This window comes from Tachysurus vachellii, chromosome 2 (assembly GCF_030014155.1).
Source record: "Tachysurus vachellii isolate PV-2020 chromosome 2, HZAU_Pvac_v1, whole genome shotgun sequence".
Taxonomy (NCBI): Eukaryota; Metazoa; Chordata; class Actinopteri; order Siluriformes; family Bagridae; genus Tachysurus; species Tachysurus vachellii.
In genome coordinates, this window is record NC_083461.1 from 18,915,754 (window position 1) to 18,928,070 (window position 12,317).

Below are 12,317 nucleotides of genomic sequence, written 5' to 3' on the forward strand. Positions count from 1 at the left end.
GGAGGGTGTGGATGTACTCAAATTCAACACCATACCTACCTGCTCTAATCAGGAACCTGAGGAGGGAATGCTAAGGGCTTAAAGGAAATAGCTGTGTTAATTCTTTGAGCTGAACTTGTTTAATAAAAACGTTTTAAACTTTAAACAAAACGTTCATGAGCATCATATTAGCATTGAACGGCTCTCTGTAGCCCCCTAGTGGTAAAGATTATGAACATTATCTCTCACAAACACTAATCAAACAACTTTATTCAACACCATCCTTTACAGATAAAGGTTGTTTTTAAAAATAACTAACATGTATAATACAATACATTTTTGTCAATCAGAATAAGGGAAATATACATGATATAGGTTACGTGATTGAGGATATTGCTCGTCACCCAGAGCTGTAAATAACGTAAGGATTAGTTAGCTTTGAACATTTCCTGGTTGAACATGAATCCTATTAATATTTAACAACAGGCAGGGCATAAATTCATGAAGATTTTCCCAAGGTTGGGTTTATTATTCACACAAAACAAATTTTTGCCTCATTTACATTCTCCATACTTTATAGGACTTCATGAATGTCTGTTGCATTTAAACGCTACAAGACAAAAAGATTGTAAACACCTGATCATCACACCCATATATATGGTTCTTCTGCTAAAAATTTGGAAGTACACAGTCGAACAGGATCTCATATGAGGATCTGTATGCTGTAGATTTACAATTTCCTTTCCTTGGAACGAAGAAGCCCAAATCTGTTCCAGCATGACGATGACGCAAGGTACAAAGCGAGCTCTATGGAGACAGAGTTTGCAAAGGATGGAGTACCAGAACTCAAGTGATTGAGTGACATCAACCCCACTGAACACCTTTAGGATGAACTGAAACACTGACTGAACCTTAGGCTTTTTTCCATGACCCACCAGCTATATACAAAACCAGTCTTCAAATTCTAGTGGAAAGCCTTTGCTTTGGAGGACATTAGAACAAATATGGGGAACAAATTTAGAAAGAAACGATAAAAAAAATGTTTTTGATGGTCAGGTGTCCACAAACTCTCAGTCATATACAGTATAACACAACATTTGCACACTTCCTCTGACAGGGTTTATATTCCACGTTGTTCAATGTATTGATCTCTAATTGTATCTTACTTCTGTATTTATTTAATTCTGTCTTATTTTAACCCTAGGTTTGAGCATCAGGTAATGAATTACTGTGTTTTACTGAGACTTACAAAAAAACAAGGGTCAAAGTAACAGTTCTAGCAATAATTTTCTGTGGAATCAGCAAATCTTGCCATTGGACAATCCTTAAGTTGAACTTAATGATACAACAATAACACTGGTGTTTGTTGGGCTGAGGGTTAAAAGAGAAAAAGAATTGCTTATATTATAGCACAACACTGCTACATGCCCTGTTGAAGGATAAAAGACACACCACTAGTCAGCCATGGCCGAGCTGTTATTTAAATGTACAGCGGAAATCTTTTGAATACTTTTAAATCGATGTGACGGGTACAACGTATTTGTTTTAAACAAAAGAGGCAGAACATGCCATTAAGCCCCTTATTGCTGTATGATGTGGACTTTATAAAGGTCCTTGGGTAGATGAATGCTACGTGGCAGCCTTCTGACCCCTCTCGATCGCCATTCGCTCCAGACGCTCGGTATAGAACCCATTAAAGTCAAGCCTGCATGAAAGAAAAAAACAAAAACAAAACACTGACCTATTGCAAAAGGGTTATATAAATTATGTTTGTTAGAACTGTATGTGTTTGTCAATCTGGGACAAACCTTCACATAAACCTACAACTGCATCTCAACAAGTTTAAAAATAATACAATAAAATCCTGGGTCCTCCCAGGCTGCCGTAACTAGACTTTTATCCCTGCGTCTCACTCATCACTCACCTATAGATGATGTTGATCATGCTGTGTTCACAGTCATTGGTGCTGTAAATGCTCAGCTTGTCCAACAGGTCCAACAACATCGTGCTGAAGTTACTGTCAAACTTACTGATGGTGCCTTCAAAGCCTGAGTCTGACTGCAGGGAATCGACATGCTCAGATAAAAACTGCAAAAGAACAGAAAGATGGGGGATTAGCAGTGATTTGTAGCTGGGGTTATGAAGCCCTGCTCTGGAGCAGCTTTGTGAACCATGCAAGGTGTGAAAAGATGCAGTTACGGTTAGAAGCAGCAGACATGTAATCAAAAATGTAACACTGTGTGCCTCATATCAAGTGCTTTTTATAGTCACAGAAACCCCTATGTTTTGTGCAAAGAGTAGCTGGAAGGGGGTGGAGTGGGGTTTTTGTTTGGGGTTTAAATGCTGACAGAAAATGCACATCATTTGGAGTGAAGGAGACAGTATTTTTTGCTGTTGCTGATAATTTACGGTCAGAAAAGTCTGTTAAAATATGACACAAACTGGATGGTGCTGTCAGAAATAACCAGCTGTTTAATGAAATGACTGAAATAATAATAATGGAATATCAACTGACGTGTACACTACAGTAAATACGTAAAAATGTATCCCACCATGTTTACTGACAGAGCAAATAGGCAGATATCAAGCCAGGGCTTAGGAATGTACAGCGTGCATTGCCAGATTCTAAAAGTATGAGCTGAGTGAAACACCAAGTAAGATAACCCAGGATTCTGTTTACCCAGAGTTTCCAATCACAAAGACAATCACTAATTTAAGTGTGAAAAGAAAAACCCAATTTAGTTTTAAACAGTACTTTGTTACCCATGTTAACCCTGCAATTAACAATATTACATTTAATCGAGTGATATAATCTCTGTAGACAAGGCTGCACTCGGTATTAAATCTCTGTTACCTTGGAGGCCAGTCTTTTCTTCTCAGCCTCCTCAGTGCGCTCACTCAGTGTTGGAGGACCCTCCATGGTGCCATGTTCCAGACTTAATCGGTTTAGCTCATTGTCCATCCTCATGCTCTGGGTGAATCGCTAGAACAGAACGATTGCCTGGGGTCAAACATCACAAATGACATGACCTGCACCTGGCCGTTTCTCTTATCAAGTACCAAAATATGTTACCTTGAGATCGATTTAAACGTGACTGTTATATAAAGGGGGCTTTCTGTGTTTTTTCTTACACAAAACACAGAAAGCCATTTACTGAGAAAGCAAAAAATAAATAAATAAAAAAGAAAAATCTGCTTAATAATTTAAATGCAGTGCATCATGGATCGCTGCTGGGCTCAGGCGTGTCTTTTCAATAATTCATGCTCTCGTGCATGTGATTTTTTTAAAGGAATTAGGTCTTTAGATCTTATGCAATTTATTGTTGCTCCTTCTTAGCTCAATCTAGGATGTGTTTAGAATCCAAAAGAAATTAATTTGCTTATTTTGTGCACTGGACATGAAATAACCTTCAGCTTAGTTACATTACGGCTTAAACGCTTTGTTACAACGACAGAGTTTAAAGCTATCTGAGGAAATATTGTGTGACTGAAGAGTGTGATTGCTATTCATAAGCTGGATTTTATATTCTATATCTCTATTTCTTCTTTGTGGTCCTTGTTTCCAAAAACACTTAAATGGTCATTTACAATAAAAGTTCTTTTAAATGACATTATTTAACACATCAGTCATTCAACTAGAGCATCAATATACAGTAGTTTTTTATTTTAAGAATCAAATTAGCCAAAAAATAAATATCTTAATAAATCAAAGTTCAAACTAATGTAAAGAAAAACTAATAACCAACAAACATCCGAATAAACACCAATTTATGGTTTTTAATTAGCAAATTATTATCATATATATATATATATATATATATATATATATATATATATATATATATATATATATATATATATACACACACACACACACATACATATACATATATTGTATGTACATGTGTGTATATCGTCGCTGTCGGGCGGAATCCTCGTATCTCCAAAACCGTTATTTTTCAGGAAATTAAAAAAAACGCCTTACCTTATCTGCAGTGCACAGGGTTTAGTCTGCGTTGCAGTGGATTGTCTTGCGCTACATTCCTGTCCTCAGACAAGCACCAGAACTAGCGGGGGTCAAGATTTTTTTTCTTTGAGCCCAGTGTTTTGAAGACATTTACCTCAGAAGATGTGTTGATTTGTTGCGACTCTTATTAAGGAGAAATATGCCGCGAAGCTCTCCCGCGGAGTGAGGAAGAGGTGGACAGTTGAAGTGTCCAATGGAGTTATGAGATTTGCGCTCAAGCTATTTTCAAGACTTTAGACTTTAGGGGACTGACCAATAGCATCGATATGTGAAAAAATATGAAATTGACCAAATTTGGACATACGAGGTTTCCGCCCGACAGCGACGATCTGGGCTACATACCTGCATGCAGTTGGTGTACATGACACACACAGACATGAGCTTGGAAAAGATCCTCAGCAGCTCAGGGTTGGTCAGCATGCAATCTTTCAGACAGTTATCCAAGAAACTGGTGTGATGGCAGAGAACGTCGTCAATATTGGACGCCTGCAAAAAAAAAGGCAGGCAGATGAATGACTTTTGTCTTTAGCTTTATGTTCCAGAACAATGTTGGAGAATAAATAAAGTCAGTAAAGACCACAGTCTTTTTTTTTAAAAAAAAAAATGTCACCGATTTCAGGTTGTTCTCCATGATGTGCCATGTGGGCTCCATGACCTCAAACATCATGTAGTACTGAATGTTCTGTACGAAGTTTAGCATGCGCTGCCTGAGAGCAAATGCACCAGCAAACCTAGAGTTAGAGGAGAGAAAAAGACTCTTTTTGAGATGACAAAGTTTAACTTGCTTTATACTATAAACACTAATCAACATTTTAAAAACTCTATTACCAAATTAATAAGCACTGTGGGGAAATAATCAGCAGTGCCTTGTCTATAAACTGCTATTTGACATCAAAAAAACAAAAACAAAAAAAAAACATTTACACTTTTGTACAAAACAACATCAGTTGCCAGTCTTGATGCATGTAACAGAAAGCAAAATGCCAGCAGTTTAATCTCACCATTTAGCAGAGTGTAAGGAGTATTGCTTGGTTGACTTGTTGCTGATCCAAACATTGCAGAGCAGCCTCTCAACATGCTTGCAATAAAACATATGTCTGAAGAGCATCTGATATCTTGTCAGTGCTTTCCTGCAAGAACAAACACAAAAAAACAGTGTTGATTCCTCGCTGTTCCAGATCATAGCAAATACCACAAGACTGCACATCACATGTCATACGTGGGGATGTTTACCTGTTGATTATAAGTGACAGTGGCCATTTGACGATGTAATCGAAGGAGAACGCCTCAAGGCCACTGAGAGCCACCTCAGTGGGGTCAGCGTTGATGATGGCTTTTTCCTGCTTGGTCTCTATGGCCAAGACACGCAGTAGTTGAGTAATGACATCATGGGGCATCAGGTCTATCTGGAAAACAACAGGAACCGCATGAACATTTTAATCTATTATAACTCCATACAGGTAGGAAAATGGCCCATTAACCTGACAGTTTGTGAATTTCGCACACTGTTTCCATGGTATATAAATGCCCTGCAGTCATGTTGATGCCTAATAGTTGATGCTGTTTGCGAAGAATATTAAATTACTTAAATTGGGTTTAGGTAGAGCTTTAAGCAGTGATAAATATTCTTAAATAATAGACCTTTAGATCATCTTTGAAGGGATCTGTGTTGGCTGTGCTCGTTCTCAGAGCCAGCTCCAGCAGTGCCTCTAAGCGAGAAGGGATAATGTCATCAACAGGTTTCTTCAGTTCCTCTTCAGTGAGGTCCATGAAGTGCACAAAGAAGTCTCCCTTGTCCATCAGAAAGTAGTGCTTAATGGACCTGAACACACAGACGACTGTTGATTTAGTACATTTAGTACAGCGTCATAACAAGTTATGGCTACATGTTCAAATGTTATAATAACATAATAAAATAATACATTTAAACTGGAGCATGTTCACAGTATAACCATTTTTGTTTTGATGTGCTTTTTGGACTAAACTAAAACATAACTAAATACATGAAGCTCACCAAAACGCAGAATGTTTACCTTAGTCGTGACACCAGCTCTTTCTCCTCCATAAGAAAGTTCAGGAGGACCTTACTGGCATAGTTGTAGGCTTTTTCAATTTGTTCCACATACGCCCTCTCTTTTAAAGTGTAGAGAACCTCCTTCGCATCCGGACAGGTCACGTCTCGCCCACACTCCCTCACAACGTTCAGGTACTTCCCTGAGACAAGAGACGTGACAAGAAGACCATATATACCGAAGAACGCTATATCTTGTGTCATTTAACATACAGTGATGTCTATCTCACCTGTACTTAGTATTTTATCTGCCATTTTTTGAAGGAAAGATGGGATTTTGTGCTGCACGATGGTGTATCTCTGATCCCAATATTTGTCATTATAGTCCTCTTGGATCTTCTCTTTCTGAAGCTCGTGTTCCTCAACCATGAACTCACTTTAGAAACAATATATTTAGTTTAGTATTCAATCAAATACTACTTTGACTGTGTATGATGAGCTGAAAAAGTTAGAAAGTGAGGATAGCAATGCTGGATCCAAAACAGTGATCCAAGTTGAGTGCCTTTTTTAATTTTTGTACCCGTATGGATCTTTGATGATTCCCCGGTAGATCCACTTCTCCAGCATCTCGAAATAAGGGACACTGGCTGCTTTGGTCAGATAGAGACACAGCTCTTGAGCCTGGCTGTCCCCAGTGAAGTTAAAGGTGCGGTCATGAAGCAGACTTAACGTTGAGCCGCCCATGCAGTCTCCTTTATCCACTGAAGTGGCTGGGGAAAAAAGTAGCTTTTAGCTGGCACTCTGGACATATCACACACATCAACATACAAATATTATAAACCAACAGTCTAATGCAAGCAAGTTTTATGGTGTGGCGATCATGCTTCAGAGTTAATCATCAGGCATTCATCATGAATACTGAACGTGATGGACATGTACATGTACTACTACTAATACTACAGGGTGTCACCATAAATAGGAGAAATTAACATTTATTAGTAAAATGTCTACTAACTTTTTTCATAAATAGCTGGATTGGGCAACTGTCAGTGGATCTTTGTGGATGTCTTTATTAACAAATCAAAGAAGACTGAAAGTGGTGTTGACCAACCGATCAGTGGACGTCCACAAAGATCCTCTGAGGAAGGTTCAACCAACAGGGTGCTAGTTTATGGAGACTGGGACACCCCTTAGAAAGGCCACCCCATTTAGAAGACAGCATGAAAAAATAAACCTGCACTTTAAGGACAACTGCAATAATGATGTTTTCAGAGAAGACAATCCAATAATTGTCACCAAATGGTAGCTTAAAAATAACATGAATGATAAACTTGATAAATCATGATGAATGATAAATTTTGACATTTCATCTTGAAATGGAGGAACTAAAGAGTGCTATATTTGTGATATTATGCTCAGAATTAAGGTCTCAGAATTATAAATAACATTTTAGCCAAGTTTATTCGAATGGGGTTCAGATTTTAGAAAACCCTTCATTACAAAACTAGAATAACTCGATGCACCACATTATTACCGATGGAGGCGAGAACCTCGATGGTGCGCATGGTGGGCTGGATGTAGAACCAGAGTTTCTGTAGCGACAGCATGCCCTGCCTGTGAAGATGCTCTAGCTGGGTCACCAGGATGAGATACTCTTTCATCAGTGTCCTCATGGCTGCAGTGAGCGCGTGGTTCACCTGACCATACTCAAAGGAACACTTCTCCTCTGTGAAGCTGCCATCCAAAGCATCCAATGAGACTCAATGCAGATCAAGAAATAATAACCAAATTCATGAGTCAGACTGATATTTTTACTAACCGTGTGACGGTGGAGTAACAGGACGCCACTGGTAATATTCGGTTCACAAGCTCCTTAATGGACATGTCTAGAGAAGGGTCTATTATAAAAGAGCGACTCTGTCTGCCAAGCACAGGTTGTGCTGTGATGTCTCTCCCATCTACTCCAATCAGTACATACAGCAGATCCTCAACCAGGGCTTGCTCCTGCACGGTCAGCGGCATTGTACCTGGAAACATACAGACAGCACATTTCCACATTAATGTAACGCTGTCAATAAAAACAATGCACTGATAGCTCTGAGAGTCAGTCGCTAGAAGGTTGTAAAAGTTAAAAGTTAGGAATGTTAGAGAGTAAGATCTTTGTTCTGTACTATGTTTATTCTAGACACTGTATTCGGCCACCCAGCACTGCCAAGCTGCCACTGTTTGGACCTTGGAACCTCTACTCTAGTGGGGCTGTATCGTGGTTCACCCTGCACTCTGTCCCCAGCTTCCTACAAAGACATGCAAAGATTAAAAAATAAATAAAAAAAAAGAAGAGTGCCACTGGCACTGTTGGCATACAGGGTGTTGGCGGAAATTGGACTACTGTGGGTCGAGGAAGGAGAGGATGGAGAAGGGTTTGTAGGCAGAGAGAGAAAAGGAAAGGCAGGAGTATAGATCTGAGAATAGGGACTTTTATCGTTGGTGCAATGACAGGAAGGTAGATATATTGTGTGTGCAGGAGAGCAGGTGGAAAGGGAGCAAAGCATTTAGTATTGGAGGGGGATACAAACTGTTTTATTATGATGTGGACAGGAAGAGAAATGGGGTAGGAGTAATACTGAAGGATGAGTTTGTGAGGAATGTTTTAGAGGTGAAAAGAATGTCAGAAATTCAAGAGGAGGTGAATGTCATCAGTCGTTATGCTCCACAAGTAGGCTGTAAGTAAGAAGAGAAGAAGAGATTCTGGACTGAGTTAGATGTGATGGAGAGCATTCCCAAATGGGGGAGAGTTATGATTGGAGATGAATTCAACAAGCATGTTAGTGAGGGAAACAGAGGTGATGAGGAAGTGATGGTCAGGTTTGGTGTTAAAGAAAAGACCCTAGAAGGACAGATGGTGTTGGACTTTGCTAAGTGGATGGAAATGGCTGTAGTTAACACGTATTTCCAGAAGCGAGAGGAACATGGTTACATACAAGAGTGGAGGTAGGAGTACGCAGGTAGACTACATTCTATGTAGACAAGGCAATCTGAGAGATTAGTGACTGCAAGGGTGGAGGTAGGACAGTGTCATCAGACAGCATTGGATGGTGATGTGTAGAATGCCTCTGGTGGTCAGAAGAAAAAAAAGAAAAAAAAAAGGTGAGGAAAGCAAAAATAAGTGGTGGGAGTTGAAAAAAGTAAAATGTTGTGAGGAATTCAGACAGAGGCTGAGACAGGCTTTGGGTGGTCAGGAAGAGCTTCCAAATGACTGGGAAACTACAGCAGAAGTGATAAGGGAGTTTCTATCTAGATTGTTTAACGGGATTTTAGAGAGCGAGAAGATGCCTAAGGATTGGAGCAGAATGGTCTGCTCTGGAAAGAAGAGGAATGAAAGTCAGACGTAGTAAGACAATACATGTGTCTGAACAAGAGGTAGGGAAGTAGAACAGTGAGGTTAAAGTGGGCTGAGGTCAAGAAGGTGCAGGATTTTAAGTATTTGGGGTCAACCGTCCAGTGTGACGGGGAGTGTGGAAAAAGAGGTGAAGAGGCGAGTACAGGTGGGTTGGAGTGGATGGAGAAAAGAGTCATGAGTGTTGTGTGACAGAATGGTGTCAGCAAGAATCAAAGGAAAGCTGGAGAAGACAGTAGTGAGGGCAGCTCTGCTGTATGGGTTAGTGACTGTAGCAGTGAGGAAAAGACATGCGGCAGAGAGGGAGGTAGCAGAGATGAGGATGTTGAGGTTTTCCTCAGGAATGACGAGGATGGACAGGATTAAGAACGAGGGAAAGACACATCAGAGGGACAGCTCAGGGTGGCTGTTTTGCGGACAAGGACAGAGAGATTAAGATGGTTTGGACATGTACAGAGGAGGGAAATGGTTATATTGGTAAAAGGATGTTGGAGATGGAGCTGCCAGGTAAGAGGTCAAGAGGAAGGACAAAGAGGAGATATATGGATGTGTTAAATGAAGACATGAAGGTAACTGGTGCGAGAGGAGAGGATAGAGTTGGAAGTTGGAAACAGATGATTTGCTGTGATGACCCCTAACAGGAAAAGCCTTAAGTCAGTGTTACTCATTGCGCGGCTCGCGAGCCTCCTGTGGCTCGCCAAGCTTTAATATGCGGCTCGCATGGCAGTAAATAATACGATGATATGGTCATGTGGTAAAAATTTATTTTTCATTTAAATAACATTAAAAACAATCAGGGAAGCATAGAAAAACGAATGTTCTCTATTACAAATAATAATATATATATTATTTGACTCGGTTCTGCGCAATAGCCAGTTTTTGGCGGTCTGCCAGAAGCTAGTTTGTGTTTCATGTTAGTTAACAACTTGTGTTTACTGTACACACGGACTAAAAAATGGATCGATTTCTTATCAAACAATCCCGCGCACAAAATGAACAGCAACAAAGCAATGTGACAGTGACAAAAGAGGTAACTGATGGGGAGCATGCATCATCCGCAACTCGAGTAATTATTGTATTGCAATATTGTACATTGTGTTTAAGCAGATAAGCTATTTAAGACTGAATAACTTGGCATACTTTGCGGTGAAAGTGGCTCTCCTTTTGACTTTGTCCTATCAGTGTGGCTCACATGAAAAAAATAGTGAAGACCACTGCCTTAAGTAGAAGATTTGTAATTTTCAATTGACCTATGATAAACATATAAATGAAAAGTGATTAACATTACTTATAATGCAATTAAAATAGTTTCTTATCTTTTTTTTAATTATCCCTACCATTTACATGTTTTCTGGCCCATAAATAAGCTCTGCCCCCAGTCAAAACAGGCGCATGACTCTTCACTAAAAGCAGACCCATGAGACAGGTACAGATGGTTTCAACCCAGAGAGAACGTTTTTGATAAACAGAAATAAGATTAAAATCACTGAGACCATCCTGCTTCTAATATTTACACAATCACTAGAAGTGTGGCCATCAGTCTTCATTTGTACCCAGCAAAAGTTAATAAACGCAGTAAACGGCCTCTATTAACTCTGCTGACAGACACTGCGGTTGGGAAAAGCTGAAAGAATCTAAAATGAGATCTTGCAGTCCTGTTAAACAGTGAAGATTAAAATGGAGAATCCCTGATGGTGATCTTGTACAAATCGGTCTCAAAAGGAAAACGTATTCTGACTGGTGCTTTATTGTACCCTAAAATAATCTCCAGGAAAACAAACACAGAATATCCTGAATTTAGTGTTGCATATCAGAGTGTCGGTACAAATCAGACTTTGTAACCCTATGAATAACATGGATCCTTCAAAGAAGTGTCTAAACACAGAGCTTTATGAGATTACAATTCGTACCGATAGCTACGACTGGATCTCCTGTTGGTGCAGAGCTGGTGATGAAATCTCCAATCAGAGCAGGTCTGTCATACACCCAGTTTGGGAAGACGGGAATAGGTTGTGTGGGGTTCTTCTTGCTGTGTCTGTCTCTTAGTAGCTTGCGGGTGACCTCAGCAGACTGCACACAGACAAGCAAAAAATAAATGAATAAAGTAAAAAAATATATGAATGAATAAGGAATATTTAAATTTCATGTCACAATAAATTCAAGACTTTTTAATCATTTATAAGCAGTTACAGACGGTCTGTTCTTTAAAAACACACACAAAAAAAGAATTATCCTGTTATATCATGACTGTGGCAAATAATAATTGAGACAGGTCTTTGTTATATCCTCAAATCATCACGTTGCCTTTTAGCAAATGGCCAAAAGATTGTGAACAACTGATCATCGCATGCATTCAATGTACTGTATACGCTAAGCTTCCACAAACCACTACCACAAAGTTGCACAAAGAAAGGTTTTATAAAGACATTTTTGGAGTCCTGCACTGAGCCCTGAGCTCAACCCCACTGAACACCTTTAGTATGAACAGGAACAACAACTGAACCATAAACCTCCTCACCTGACACAAGAACCTGACCTCACTAATGATCTTATAGCTGAATGAACACAAATCTCAACAGCCGCACTTTGAAGTCTATTGGAAAGCCTTCCCTGAAGAGTGGAGCTTATTATAACAGCAATAGGAGGATAAAATTAGAATTAAGCATGTATAGGGGTGATTGTCAGGTGTCCACAAACATTTAGCCATATAGTGTAGATCTGGTTAAACAGTTCATTATTAACCGTTAAGGCACACACACTCACCTAGAATAAGAAAAAAAAACCCAATATGGATTTACACAGAAATTTTACAGAACGATTTTCAATAAAAGCAAGACAGCAACCTCCGAGATCTAAACCTGCAACTGTATCGCTGAAGCCATGGGAAGGGGGACAAGTGGGCA

At 39.5% G+C, this 12,317-nt stretch overlaps 1 protein-coding gene across 4 annotated transcripts in view; it reads right to left on the reverse strand.

Moving 5' to 3' along the window:
- Positions 1 to 231: 231 nt before the first annotated feature.
- The window catches only part of tubgcp2 (tubulin gamma complex component 2), a 17,951-nt gene continuing 5,865 nt past the window's right edge, over positions 232 to 12,317 (reverse strand). For all 4 annotated transcript variants that reach the window (XM_060862084.1, XM_060862092.1, XM_060862101.1 and 1 more), the window contains 14 exons: positions 11,325 to 11,484; positions 7,837 to 8,044; positions 7,552 to 7,751; positions 6,598 to 6,787; positions 6,308 to 6,453; positions 6,040 to 6,220; positions 5,648 to 5,828; positions 5,240 to 5,412; positions 5,008 to 5,136; positions 4,617 to 4,737; positions 4,349 to 4,492; positions 2,834 to 2,962; positions 1,904 to 2,067; positions 232 to 1,684 (listed from right to left, as the gene is read on the reverse strand). In XM_060862084.1, coding sequence (XP_060718067.1) covers positions 1,609 to 1,684; positions 1,904 to 2,067; positions 2,834 to 2,962; positions 4,349 to 4,492; positions 4,617 to 4,737; positions 5,008 to 5,136; positions 5,240 to 5,412; positions 5,648 to 5,828; positions 6,040 to 6,220; positions 6,308 to 6,453; positions 6,598 to 6,787; positions 7,552 to 7,751; positions 7,837 to 8,044; positions 11,325 to 11,484 — 2,202 coding nt within the window. In that variant the 3' untranslated portion in view covers positions 232 to 1,608. The remainder of the gene's footprint in view (positions 1,685 to 1,903; positions 2,068 to 2,833; positions 2,963 to 4,348; positions 4,493 to 4,616; positions 4,738 to 5,007; positions 5,137 to 5,239; positions 5,413 to 5,647; positions 5,829 to 6,039; positions 6,221 to 6,307; positions 6,454 to 6,597; positions 6,788 to 7,551; positions 7,752 to 7,836; positions 8,045 to 11,324; positions 11,485 to 12,317) is intronic.